The sequence below is a fragment of the Raphanus sativus genome, chromosome 4, assembly GCF_000801105.2.
Source record: "Raphanus sativus cultivar WK10039 chromosome 4, ASM80110v3, whole genome shotgun sequence".
NCBI classification, from domain to species: domain Eukaryota; kingdom Viridiplantae; phylum Streptophyta; class Magnoliopsida; order Brassicales; family Brassicaceae; genus Raphanus; species Raphanus sativus.
The window spans coordinates 29,342,742-29,357,364 of NC_079514.1; the positions used below are offsets into that span (position 1 = coordinate 29,342,742).

At 36.5% G+C, this 14,623-nt stretch overlaps 1 protein-coding gene and 1 pseudogene across 1 annotated transcript; one reads left to right on the top strand and one right to left on the bottom strand.

The window, feature by feature from the left end:
• Positions 1-1,951: 1,951 nt before the first annotated feature.
• Positions 1,952-3,544, bottom strand: LOC130511271 (uncharacterized). The gene has a single exon (XM_057008185.1). It carries the CDS (start codon positions 3,542-3,544, stop codon positions 1,952-1,954), a length of 1,593 nt encoding a protein of 530 aa, XP_056864165.1.
• A 3,471-nt stretch (positions 3,545-7,015) lies between these two features.
• Positions 7,016-11,900, top strand: LOC130511272 (probable inactive poly [ADP-ribose] polymerase SRO5; annotated as a pseudogene).
• Positions 11,901-14,623: the final 2,723 nt, after the last annotated feature.

Genomic DNA, 14,623 nt, shown 5'->3' on the forward strand with positions numbered 1-14,623 from the left:
GTCCTCTTGCAGGCTTAAACGGTTCTGACTTCTCACCATTCCATAAAATATTCATTGAGGGACCAGAGACACACTCCATAATCCTTCCAACCCAAACCTGCGACAAACCCGCTGCTTGGAGAGTATCTTCCAGAAAATCCCACCGCACTCTGTCATACGCTTTCTCCAAGTCAAGTTTTAATAACATCCAGCCCTTCTTTCCTTCCTTTCTTCGCATAGAGTGGACTGCCTCCTGAACCACTACAATGTTGTCAGCACTCAATCTGCCCGGTATAAAACTAGACTGAGCAGGGCCGATCAACTTAGTCATCATCCCCTTCAGTCTTCCAACAATAGCTTTTGTAATAGTCTTGAACAACACGTTACATAAGCTGATCGGGCGGAACTGAGTGATACTCTCTGGCTTTGTCACTTTCGGGATCAGCACAACAAGTGCATCATTTGTGCCTTCCGGTAGCTTACCGGTTTGAAAGAATAGGTGGACAAACCGTATCACTGATTCCCCCACTGTATCCCAGCATCTTTGATAGAAGATAGGCTGAAACCCATCAGGGCCTGGAGCTTTGAAACTTCCCATGGCTCTCACAGCTTTCTCCACTTCCGCTCCAGAGAAGGATCTGTTCAAGATCTCATAATCTTGATTAGTCAGCCTCACAAAACCCCTCCCCGATAACCTTGTTGATTCCATTTCGACATCTTCTAACGAGTATAATCTCTTGAAATAATTTACTGCCAATGCTTCGAGTTCCTTGGCATCTGTTACCCAGTGATGTTCATCTTTCTTCAACGCTTCAACTCGGTTACGCCTCCTTCGTATAACTGTCGACATATGAAAGAAGTTCGTGTTTCTATCTCCATGAGCTACCCACTTCTCACGCGATTTTTGGAACCAAATGAGTTCTTCTTGTTCAAGCACTATTTCAAATTCTTTCAGTAACTCCCCCTCCTTTACCAACAGCTCATCCGTAGGGTTCTGCTCAATAAGCTCTTGAACTTCTTTAATCCCCGAAGCCAAACTTTCCTTCTTCTTTTGAACATTTCCAAACACTTCCTTATTCCATTTTCGAAGTTTTAACTCTAACCGCATTAGAGCTTCTCTAGTATCAATCTCTCGATCCCATGAAGCCTCTAACAGAGCTTTAAACTCTCCATGCTGCATCCATGCCGCCTCAAAACGAAATGGCCGTCTACACGCATTCCCCTGTACCCCTGGCGTTAGCTGTAAGTATAGTGGAGCATGGTCAGACGCCAAGAACGGCAAGTGCGAGACTCTTGCTTCCTGCCACTTAAGTCTAGAGGTAGCACAACATAATACTCTGTCCAGCCGCTTAGCCACAAAGGTACTCTCTGTTTTTCCTCTCTTCCATGTAAATTGATTGCCACTAAAGCCCATATCAATCAGTGACATCTCATTAATCCAATCTCCAAATGTTAGAGAGTCCTCAGACAATCTCCCATTCCCACCACTTCTTTCATCCAACCTCACAATCGTATTAAAATCTCCTCCGATAAACACCGGACCAACAGCATTTCTGATTACCTCCTTCAAAGTAGCCCATAATCCCCTCCGTCGGCTTGGCGTAGGAGCTGCATACACAACAATCAGATTGATTACTTCTACTCCACTCCCTATCTTCGCGTGGATAAACTGATCAGAAGACTCCACAACCACGAGTTCTCCTATCTCTGACCTCCACAGTAGCCACAGTCCACCACTCTGACCACACGCATCAACTTTAAACGAATTCTCAAAGCCCAGGCCCCTGCAGATCCGACTTGCAGCTTCTCCACCCGCATGCGTTTCAAAAACTGCAAGAATATCTGTACTGAACTTCTTCACCAAGTATCTAATCGATCTACGGAATTTAGGTTTATTTGCCCCCCGGCAATTCCATAAAATGCACTTCATCAGGACTATATAACTTGTAGTCTGAATTCCCGGGGCAACTCGTTATGCCTCCATATTCTTCGGGACCTCTCCCGCTTGATCCACTCGAGGCTCCATATCATCAGTAGACGAGACATCTCTTTCTGCGCTACTCTGTTCACCAGTAATAACAGGAGTACCCTCCTTATCATCTGATTCTCTAACTCCGGCGTAGACACCACCTGGTCTGCCTGCGCTTCCCCTCTCAACTCGTAGGCGCTTCCCGTTCACCGACATGTCGATCTCACTACTTGTTGGGCCAAAGACAAGTCCGCGCGTTGGCCCAATAGCTTTTACTTTGGGCTTTTGAACATTTGAATTTCTCAGATTGCTTGTCCTCTTCTCTTTTTGGCCCACACGGTTTAAAGACTGATTTCCTTTGTTCCCCATTTCACCAAAGGTAATCGGTTTCAAATTCGTCTCGCTTGAAGCACCCAACCGTATGTTCTCCATGTTCTCATTCTCCTTATTCTCACTTCCTCCCTTCTCATCTCCTCGAGTTCCCGTTACTTCTTCCTCACCTAAACTCCCAAACCTATTCGACACACATACTTCCTTCTCCACTACCACCTTACGTACTTCTCTTGTTTTATTCCCAAGCATAGTTCTCCCCTCATTACTACGCATGGAGTCTCCTGTGCTTCTCTGTTGCTCATTTGTTCTTCTTGTCTGCCTCACCATGGTAAATCCCACCTCAGTCCCTATGGCTTCGGCATCGGCATTTGCAAGGCCCCTGTTCTGTGAATTCGTCACAGGTACCATAGCTCTCTCCACGACATTGCGTGGGCACGAATGCACCATATGTCCATACATCCCACAAGTTGAACAGATAGCTGAGATCCCCTCGTATGAAACAAAGTATCTCTCCCCATTTATCATCACTGTTCCCTTCAAAGGTTTATGTAAGTTGATCTCTACGCAAATTCTCGCGAATCTGGCCCTCTCCAAGTTTAGAGTTGTCAAGTCTACTTTGATAGGACGACCTAACCCTTTCGCTATCCCCATCAGGATTGTTTTATGGTAAAAGTTCACCGGGATATCCGATAAACGAACCCAAACCGGCGTCGTGACTATCTCGTCTTTCAACGGGTCAAATTCAGGAGACCATGCTTGCACCATAAGGTAGCTCCCGAATGCCCTCCATGGTCCCCCTACTAGAGCGGCCATATACTCCTCCTCCAGCTCAAAGCGCACCATAAAGAAGTGTCTAGGGAGATCCATCACAAACATAGCACCCTTAGGTTTCCATAATTCCTTTAGTTTCCGAGTCAAGCTTAACAAAGGCACGTTTCTCCCCAACACCTTAACAATCATGCATCTCTTCCACAAACCGTTCATCGCCGTCAGTACCTCTTCCCCTATCGTTATCACCGGCTCTCCATCCTCTCCATTCGGAAATTCCAACGTCAATCTCGACTCCACAAACTCTTCCGTCACAACCTCCTCCGGGACCGGTCTCCCTCCCACGTTACTTCCAATTACTTTCCTTACCCACGAACCCGGAGCATCCGGTGGCTCTCCTGGCGGTCTTCCCTTCTCTCCAATCTCCTCCATGGTAGCATCTCGTTCCCCCTCACCCACAAACCCTAAGTCGCCCGAGTTCGCCCTAGCCGTCATAACTTTTCTAGCCGCTGCTTGGTTGACTATACCTTTCCTTAATATTTACCATGGAGTGTCATTGGGTTTATATTATACACAATGTTAACAAATTAACTAACTCTACCTAATATCACGTGGTTTTTTTAACAAATATGCTTGGTGTTCAATTTTTTTTTTTTAACAAATATGTCTCAGTTTAATTTGGTCTGCAGAAATCAAAACAAAATGTTTCGGTACAAAATATTCTTTGGTTAAATTTTGGTCTACAGAATCAAAACCAAATTATAAATAGTTCGGTTCACTACATAAAAAAAACAAATTGTGTTAATACATAACCATGGAAATTCGACCCAATATTTACATTTATATTTTTGTGTACTCGGTTTTTGTTATGAACCGAGTATGGTTAATATCATGGTATATATTATGACTCATCTAGCATGCCGGATTGAAAATATATTGAAAATAGTAACTTCGGGTAGTTATTATCATTAGATATTCATCGATTCTAAACATTAATAACATTCATAAAAAAAATTTCTATTTTCTAAGAATAGAACTAACACAATCTACATTTAAACTTGCAAAACATGTTTGGCTTAGCTTAGAAATAAGAATACTCTGTTTATCATGATGATTTAATCTAAAAGGAATGTATATTAATTAATTCAAATACATATTTATTTAAGACCAAAATTTTCATTTTATAAACCAAAATAACTAATCCTATTGTAACCTAATTTATTAGTGTACATGATTGTTAGTGTACATGATTTTTAAATATTAAAATATAATAAAAATTGTACACAATTAATTCATTATGTGTTTGCAAATAATTTAAAATTTAATTATACATGAAAGTACCAAATTTATTAACATATAAATTACCCATACAAATAATAATCAAAAATGGAACATATTCTCTAATTTAAAACTCGAGCTCAAATTAATAAAATAAATAAAATTATAATAAAATGTGATACAAATGACAATTTTAAAAAAAAATTATCGCATTCACATCATATTTTTGGAAACATAATAATATATAATTAATTATATGGTGAATGTTAAAATATATATCATTAATTATAAAAACATATTTACTTATAAAAGAAAATAAACACCCGCTCGGACGAGCGGGTCAATCTCTAGTTTAGTATTAAAAATTAATTTTATTAGTTGTATCCATTATATTATTTATACAGTTGTACCGGTTGTACTAATTATATAGTTATACAGCTATACTAGTTGTGATAGTTGTACATGTACATTTGAACTAAGTATACAATTTCATTAGTTATCTTGGTTATTTGTGATAGTTGTACTTGTATATTTGAACTAAGTATATAATTTTATTAGTTATATTGGTTATTTAATTGTACAAATGACAAGAGAAACAAAACTTCTCACTCAAAAGATAACTGTGGCGGACAAATCTGAATAGAATTTTACCGAAGCTGATGTGTCCATGATCAGACTACAGGTTCATTCGTTGATTCGTCAAGACAACCCACAAAGGCATCCCATAGCCACAAAACCTTGACTGTAAACCCTAGCCACCAAATCTATAAATAGTGTTTGTAAATCTCAGCCACCAATAACTATTATTCGTTGGGTGGTTAAACTTGTAATATGTTGTGATTAGTTAATTTTCTATAATATTATACTTATTTTTTATTTAAAATATAATATTATCTTTCACATTGTGATAGGTTATATTAGTTGTACTAATTATAAAATCTAATATGAAATTATGTTTTAGGGGTTATTAGTTGTACTAGTTGTACAATTTATGAAAAAATGCATTTTCATTTTTTTTCTCCCGAAACCAAAGTTAAACCTGGATTCAGATCTGAAATCCGACTCAATCGTCTTCCTCTTCTTCCCCCTTTTCTCCACTAATAGTTCTTTCACCATAAAGCAAAATCAAAAAAAAATTTCAACCATCAACTAATTTTCTCTTCTTTATATCAAATCGATCAATCAATAGTCATATTTAATCAATTATATCTTATAGATGTGTTTACAAGTTATACTAGTTATATGAGTTGTACTATTTTCGGAAAAAGCCATCTTCATCTTTTTGCTCTTGAGGCCAAAAAGCTATGAAGCTTAGCTAGAAAATTCTTCAACCATTGCTCTAACATATTTTAGATCACGTTCCTAACTATTTTAACTAGTTAAAATTTTCAAAAAAAAATCTAAACTTTTTTGAAAATTTTGCTAACCAAGTTTAAATCCATATATTCAGTATTTTCATAATCTTTAGTATAACAATAGTATTTAGAAAGTTAATCAAGAAACAATTAAAATTAAACATTATACTCATGAATCAATTAAGTTGACATGTACAATCGGCCAATGCAGTTATGATCTTTCCTAACCTGATTTATAAAATATTTTTACAATACATACACTTTCTCTATTTTGAAACTATGGATATAACTATACAAATCGAATATTATCTAGAATAAATTACCTACAATATTTTTATTTTCTTACAAATGTTATAACTAATGTATCAATTTTAATACCATACTAACTAATATTTATCTATTTTTCTTACTTTTAATTTAGAAAATTTATTTTCTATTTATCTTATACATAAATATAATTACACAAATTTTGGATTTGTTTATATGATGTCCAATAAATATCAGTTATCGAATTTACCGTAGACGCAAAAAAATATATTCAATGTAATTAAACACATTGTTATTTCTCAAAATGTTATATTAGTACACACATTGCAAATCATGTATAACATCTAGTACAAATAAAGATAAAAATGAAAATTGACATCCACTCGGTCGAACGGATCAAAATATAGTATACTATATACTTAGAATTCTGATTTTTTTTTGTTAAATTAAAGATTTTGGATGGGTTCATCGGCGTCTATACTCTTAAGTTATTACAATATCATTTTAGGGAAATTTGATCACATATACATTGTAGGATTAAAATGAAGAACATGTACATAGCAAAGCAAAGGCTATGATATTTGTGAAATATTTTCTATATTGCCCTTGAATGGGGTTTTTTTTCTTTTTCTTTTTTTTTATAAATATGGTTTCCCCTCCAATTCTTAATTAGTTTCAATTTCTGTAAAAACAATTGTATAATTTTGTTGTTTATATAATAAAAACAAGTCTTTTTTCTACACATAATATGTTTTAAAATTTTCAAAACAAACATATATTTTATAAATTTTATATAATATTTCATAATCGCAATTTTGAATCTATACTATTTTAAATTACAGTATAGTCTGATAAATTTCTATTTCTCTTCTTTTGTAATTTATATCTCCTTCTCTGCCTCCTAATTCTTCTTACTCACTACTTGATCAGTTACACTGTTTTGTTTTCCAACACTGTCGCCACTCATCATCTTTTTCTCTAAGGAAATTTTAGAGAATTTCATATATACAAAGTTTGTGGGAATGTCGAGTATTCCATACCATAATATGTATAGCATAGTCACGAAATGGATAAAGGTTTGGGTTTAGGGTTTAGGGTTTAGGATTAGGGTTTGGGTTTAAGGTATATGGTTTGGATATATGGTTTGGGTTTAGGGTTTAGAGTTTGAGTTTATGGTTTAGGATTTGGGTTTAGGGTATATGATTTGGGTTTGGGTTTAGGGTTTAACATTTGGGTTTAGGGTATATGGTTTGGGTTTAGAGTTTAGTGTTTGGGTATATGGTTTGGGTGTAGGGTTTAGTGTTTGGGTATATGGTTTGGGTTTAGGGTTTAGTGTTTGGGTATATGGTTTGGGTTTAAAGTTTGGGTTTATGGTATATGGTTTGGGTTTAGGGTTTAGTGTATATGGTTTGGGTTTTGATTTTTGGTTTAGGGTATATAGTTTAGGTTTAGAGTACATAGGTTAGGTTTAGCCTTTTTATTTTTTTCATCCTCTTCATAATAGTTGATGTTGTAAAATAATTGTTCTGTACTATATATTGGATAAATATAGTATAGTATGATATCCAACGTTGTGTTAATTATCTCTCACTCGCGGAGAAGGAGAGCGTTGTCTAGTTTTGTATCAAATTGACACAGCTTTTCATGCATGGCTATATTCTTCATATATGGTGCTGCTATGAATATTAAGCAAATTGACCCATCATTTTATTAAGAAGAATTATTACAATATCAACTTCGTATGAAAACTTATCCTATGCAATTTCAGTTGTTATTGTTATTTATGATTTGTCTTCAAGAGAATGCTTGATTCCATATTGTCTTTTTGTAATCTTTGAATTTGGGTTTGTTGAAAATTGTCTTTTGTAATCTTTGAATCTGGATTTCAATACTTCTATTAAGATAGAAAAAAAGAAGACACTAAACTACCAAATGCTATACCTCAGTCGATAGCTTTATTATCCAAACCAAAAAAAAAAAATCCTCTTTGAATCTTGAAAATGATATCACAACCATAGCTCTCATTCTCTTAACCCTAGGTATAAACTACAAAACTCTCAAGCTTTTATTCCGATGCTACAGTACAGAAAACAAAGTGTCTCTCTTCAGTGGTCTTACTAGCTGTTTGTGTTTCTTGATTTTTAGTTTGAAGGACTCAGCTGCTGAATCAGAAGATGGGATGAGATTCTTGCTGCTTTCTAGAGTTATACTTGGAAAATCAGAGATAGTTCCACGAGGCTCGACTCAGTCTTGTCCGAGCTCTCCAGAGTTTGATTCAGGTGTGGATGATTAGCTTCTCCGAGCAAGTATATTGTGTGGAGCACACACATGAACACACATGTCTTGCCTGAGTTTCTTGTCTGCATCAAAGCTCCATTTAACTTCAACAGTAAAGGCCTGTTCGTTTGGTTGCCGCCGGTTTCAGCGTCAGCGTCGGCGTCGGCGTCAGCGTCAGCGGCTGCGTCAAACTCGTTTATCTGATGTTCGTTTGGTTGCCGCCGACGCTGACGCCGACGCCGACGCTGACGCCGATTGTTGTTCGTTTCGAAGACGCAGGACATTGACGCAGCCGCATGACGCCGACGCATGACGCTGTTATGGGTTGTTCGTTTGGTTGACGCTGCGACTATTTTCATTTATTCATATTTTATTTTTAAAAATTTGTAAAATTATATTTTAAATAAATAAAATGTAGTTTAAATATATTTACATCCATAAGAATATTATGTTTGATTGGTAATAAATTTATGGTCAAATATAAAAATATTTGATGTCATAAATCATAAGCTAAATAAAAATAAAAATAATACATCAAACTACTTTATAATCATAATCAATCATATTAAAAAAATTATACTGAAGTAAATATGATAAAATCTGACATGAGAATTCTTCCCATGCTGTCATAACCAAGCCCTGTCCTGTTTTGAGTCAGCGCCTTGATCTTGATGTATTTCTTCCTACTGGTGTCGTACTTGTTCTTAAAGTCCTTCTTCCAATCTGAAAATCCCTTCTTAAACCTCAGCTCAAATGCATCCATGATGTTCTTTTTCCCTACTTTATTCATGCCTGTAGCACTCTTATTTCCTTTTCTTCTCTCTTCCGCGTACAGTTGAAAAAAATACCTAGTTTCCTCGGGAGTCCAAGTCTAAAACACACCAATCAATTCTCAATAAAACTTAAACACAAAAGAACAGGCAAGAGATAAGTATATTCTCAAACACAGACCTAAAGACAGTTCCACACAACCTAAAGCATACAACCAGGCAGTTCCATACGTATAAGAGGCAAGACTAAAGAAAATGAGAGAGCCTTACATCTTTAGCCATCTTCAAAGTGAGGAACAGCATTAAACAGAGTGAGCTTGGGAGACCTTGAGTGAGAGAAGCTTGGGAGAGCTTGAGACCTGCAAAAAACAGAAATGATTTTGAACATGAAACACCTTTTGTAACATAGAAAGCTAAATCAAAGAACCAGTAAGCAGAGTGTACAAATGAATAACATTTGTACAACTTTAACATCAACCAATAAAGTAACTTTTCTATCAGAATAATCCTAACGTTACAGTTATCTTAGTGATAATATTCACCGTATAACAAAAAACACCACTAACAAAAAACACAACTTCAGACATCATTTCAAAGATTCATAAAAAAATAAAGGGTGGAAACATAATTAGGACAATCAAATTACCTGTCCAAGGAACAGATGTATGAGATGTTTGGTTCGCCTTTCACCTGTAGCAAAGTGCCAAAGATAAAAAAAGGTTATGTTCAGTTTACACTATGAAAACAGAATCAACATATCTTTTAACTCATACCAGAACTTTAGCGCTACCAAAGTCGCAGAGCTTGACCTGATGTGTATGAGGATTAACCTATACGAGAAGCACAAGACTAATAAAGCAGCAGGACATAGACCATAAATGTTTTTTTAACTAACATCTGAACTTTAGTACACGAACCAGAAGATTCTGTGGTTTTATGTCTCTGTGGCAGACTCCTACTCCTCCATGAATGTATGTCAAAGCTCTGCAAATCTGCATCCACAATAAAAAGGCAGAGAAAAGTTTAATACTGAATCAACTTTAGTATGAGAACATTAATGAAGGGACAATGTTACTCGGTGAGGTTAGTTTATCTAGACATCTGTGTAAGTTTGTGATGTGTAACATGTTAATTTGAAACCGTTTGGTTTTTAAACAAATGAATCATACTAAAGAAAATAAAAGACATGCTAGGTGAACATATACTTAACAGAAGAACCAAACGCAAAGACAACACAAGAGACCATCACTTGCGTTGTTGAACTTACCAGAAACAAAGTGAGCTTGAGTGAGAGAAGCTTGAGTGAGAGAAGCTTGAGTGAGAGAAGCTTGAGACCTGCAAACACCAAACAAGAGAAACCCATCAAACATATGAATAACAAAACCCAACAAAGACATGAGCTTTATGTAAGAGGAACTCACGAACCGAGATGGAGAGCTTGAGAGAGATAAAGAGCTCGAGATGCGTTGGAGATGGAGAGAGATTGAGGTGACGAAGATGACGCAGCTCGAAGAGGATACTGTTGGCTTTGATCGTTCCAGTTAAGCAGCCGTTTGGGAGATGTAACTTAGGGACCGCACCGGTAGTGTTATAGCACGTGACATCTGGTCGGGACGACAAGCAGCAAGTCCAGAAACAAGAGCGTTTATCATTATGAAGCTTGAACAAAGAAAGTGTACCAAGAGAAAATGCAATCGCAGAGATGAGCTTCAAGAGATCGAGAGAGCTTACCAGAGAGTGAGATGAGATGAGCTTCAAGAGATCGAGAGAACGAGAGAGAGCTCGAGGTCTGTGTCTATCGGGGGAGAGAGAGAGAGCTCGAAGTCTTCATGTATGGGAGAAGAGAGCTCGTGGTGGTGATATGTGAATGGAAGAGAGAGCTTGTGGTGTTCTGGGTATGGAGTAGAGAGAGCTTGAGATGTCGGAGATTGAGAGAGAGAGAGCTCTGCGAGATGGATCGAGAGAGAGAGAGAGAGCTCGGAGTTCGCCGGAGATCGAGAGAGAGAGCTTGAGATGTCGGAGTTCGCCGGAGATCGAGGGAGAGAGCTATGGCGTTCGTCAGAGATCAGAGCGTCAGGTGCGTCAATGGAAGAAAGATAGAGCGGCTGCGTCAAATAGCTTAGGTTTTCTGTGTAATTAATAAATTAGGTCAAGGGTAAAATGGTAATTAGGTTAGGTTGACGCGGAAAATAAGTCGCGACCGCGGGATTTTCTCGGCGTCTGACGCAGGTACTGGCGTTTAGACGCAGACGCAGACACACGTACCGGCGTCAATGAAACGAACAAGCTTTCGGCGATAATGATTGCCGCAGACGCCGACGCCGGACCTGCGGCAACCAAACGAACAGGCCTTAAGTAAAAAAAAAACAAAACCTCTATTTTTTTTTGTTCCTCTGTTCTCGATTCTGTTTATTTAGTTTCTAACATGAAAATTAACTTTTTTAGGAAGTCCGAAGAGATTGAGATCACCATGGATGGCGTTTCCTATATTGATCAAAGCATTATCCAAGTTCCTACCTCCTTCCCAATTTCCCAAATACTCATCATTCAGAAACACTATAAAGATCAGCAAGTAAGTGTTTCTTTCTTCAACCATTTAGATATTTTTAGGTAAATTTCCACACATTCTTATTGTTGCTCTGTATAACAACAGAACAGGAGAATCTCGCGGAGTGAACTAATACAACGAGTCAGACACATAACAGGAGACAAGTTGCTTGTTCATATCATCAAAGCTTTTGGACACAAAACTCAACACTAAAACTTAAGCGCCCATACTTTGTATCTGCTGTGTAAGGATTAAAGGCCGGTCCGCAGATTTGTCTAAGGCTAAGCCATGTGTAGTGGAGTCCTTTTTATTTCAAGATAGTGGCGAATTTTTCTTATAATAGACTATTTACGATTGATGCATTTTTTTTTTATTAAGATAGAATCTAGTGGCAGCTCAAAAATGTTTTAGAGTCCCCCGGGACAATTTCTTTGGAGCGATGAATGTTTTGAAAACCGGATCGGATCGGCCGGTCGAACCGGATCGGCCGGTCGAACCGGTTCGACCGTGACTCGCTGAAGAAGCCGAGTCCGGTTCGGTTTAAAACCCGGATTTGATAAAAACTAGTAAAACCGGCTGAAACCCGGTAAAACCGGTGATCCGATTTAATTTTAAAACCCGGTTCTTGAAAATTAACATATAATTAAGTTTTTTTAATTATTACTAGCTAAAATTTAATATTTTATAAATAGTGTTCAACTATCACTATTTAATTGTTCTAAGAAAAAATGTGAAAATATATTTTTGACTCTCATATACTATTTTTATTTTACCATATTCTTAAAATTTGAAATGTTAGTTGTAAAAATAAATAAATATGATTGTTTGAGCTGTAAATCATTTGTTTTTTAAAAATTTTTAGTTTACATACTAATTAGATTTATGTTTGTTGTTTATTTTGAGTTAATAAAAAAGAATAGAGAAAGTATTATATGTAGAAGTAAAGTTTATATAGTATAAATATATAATTATATATATTTTTATATAAATAAAAAACCCGGTTTGACCTGTTGAACCGGTCTAACCAGTCAACCAGTAGCTTCACCGAGTCGGTGTCCGGTCCGGTTTTCAAAACATTGATAAATATTTAGATTTCTGTAAAGACTTATTCGTTTTTTTTTGTCACGAACGACTTATTCTTTTTTATACTAGGGGTAACCCGTCCTACGGGCGGGATACTAAAATAAAAATATAAAAATTCTATTATTTGAATGAGCATTTGAACAATATTTTTAATTACAACATACATTTCACTATTTATTCTTTTTTCACTATTTATTCTTTGTAAAAAAATCACTATTTATTCTTTCACAAATTTGGCTCGATTATGATAGTATCAAAATCAAAACTATACTAAAAGCTCTATATAAGAGCCTCTGAACGTGTCCACGTCAGAGTGGAAAATCGACCAGTAAGAATGCAGCATTCGTCCATGTCATTAATGAGTTTATTGGTTTGGGTTTCTGTCATTTTCGGGCTGGATTATTTCACTGTAACGTCTGATTATCTCACTGTAACGTCTCCAGATTGCATTAATACGAGTTTTAAGCCCTGTTCGTTTTATTATCGCTGTGTCAGCGGTGGCGTCAGAGAATTAACAAACAGGAGAGAGAAGTTTAGTTGCAGCGTCAATATAAAATTGCCGCCGGCGATTGTCGTAACTAATTGTTTCCGTGTTTCCATAGCCGCTGATTTATTCCGCGTCCATTTTACTGGCCGTTGGTTGCCGCAGCGTCTGTGAAATCAGTTATCCTGTGCTTCACCTATTCGCTGTATCCCGTCATTGAAGACTTAGTTTTCTGACGCCACTGCTGACGCGCAGCGATAATAAAAAGAACTAAGTCTCCCACTTTAATACGAGTTTTAATAGATTCCTCCCACTTTTAAGAATTCGACTGGGCTCATCAGCTTCCAGCCTAACCGATAGATGCTCCGACTATAAATCTCCGAGAAAATGTCCTCTCACTGCCTTTCTGTCCGATAAAGCGCCTTTCTTCGATTCTCCGGCCGATTTGTTTTCTCTAATCATTCATCCTGCTTCATATCCATCTCGATCTTGATTTCTCTTCCAACTCAGTTTTTTTTATAGTTTATTCTGAGTGGATTTTGGCTTTTGGGAACGACCTTATATGATTTTATGTCTACGACGAGGATGAGTTTGATGACACAAAATATGTCTACGACGAGGATGAGTTTGATGACACAAAACAAATATGAAACAAACGATGGTTTTTACTGATTACCTCCTGCTTTAATTTTTGTTTTTTTTTGTTTTTTTTCTTTTGCTATGCTCATGGTGCTTACTTCCTAACTGACTGAGTTCTCTGTTGTTTATCATTTATTTATGTGTGGAAAGGATCTCAATTTGCGTAATGGCTCCAGGAAAAGGTCTCTATTGATACTTGATCTGCTTTCAATATGTGTACTCCACTCCACATCGAAGCCAATTGTCATTAATCTCGATTCCGGAGAATTTCACACCGTCAAACAGGTTAATTTGAAAACTCTGTCTCTGATTTTGAATACTGTAATTGTACTCTATAATTTGTTTTTAGTTTCCCTTTGTCCCTGAAGTTTGATTCCTATGATGAGTTTTTACTCTCCAAGCTCCTTCGTTCTACATTTTATTAAATTGTTTATTTAGTCACTTTCTATTTTTTTGGTATTTACTCTAGCGTTATTGTTGTTTTATTGACTGGATTTTAGTTTCTAATAAACATACATTTTTTTTGTTAATATTGTCCTCCTACTTCTCTTTCATCACATAATCTTAGTTATTTCTTTCTCTACAATGAGCTGATTTATTTATGACTTTCGTAATTTGGTTCATCATTTTCAGAGGCTGGCAAAGGAAGTTAAGCTTCTAAAGAATCACTCACATCCAAATATAGCTGTAAGCATAAAAGCTTTTGTATTTCTTTCAATGTTTGATACACCCTCCACATTTTTGTTTCTTTGGTAACTGTTTTATTCTTTTGTATTAAAGGTTTTTAGGCAGAATGGGAGAATGAAACCTTGAACATCCTTCTTCAAAGAGAACTTTTCGGTTTGCAAACTTCACTTACGTTATCAGAAGATT

Excerpts from the sequence above, each read along its gene's own strand:
- LOC130511271 (XM_057008185.1), bottom strand. The coding sequence starts at position 3,544 with ATGACGGCTAGGGCGAACTCGGGCGACTTAGGGTTTGTGGGTGAGGGG.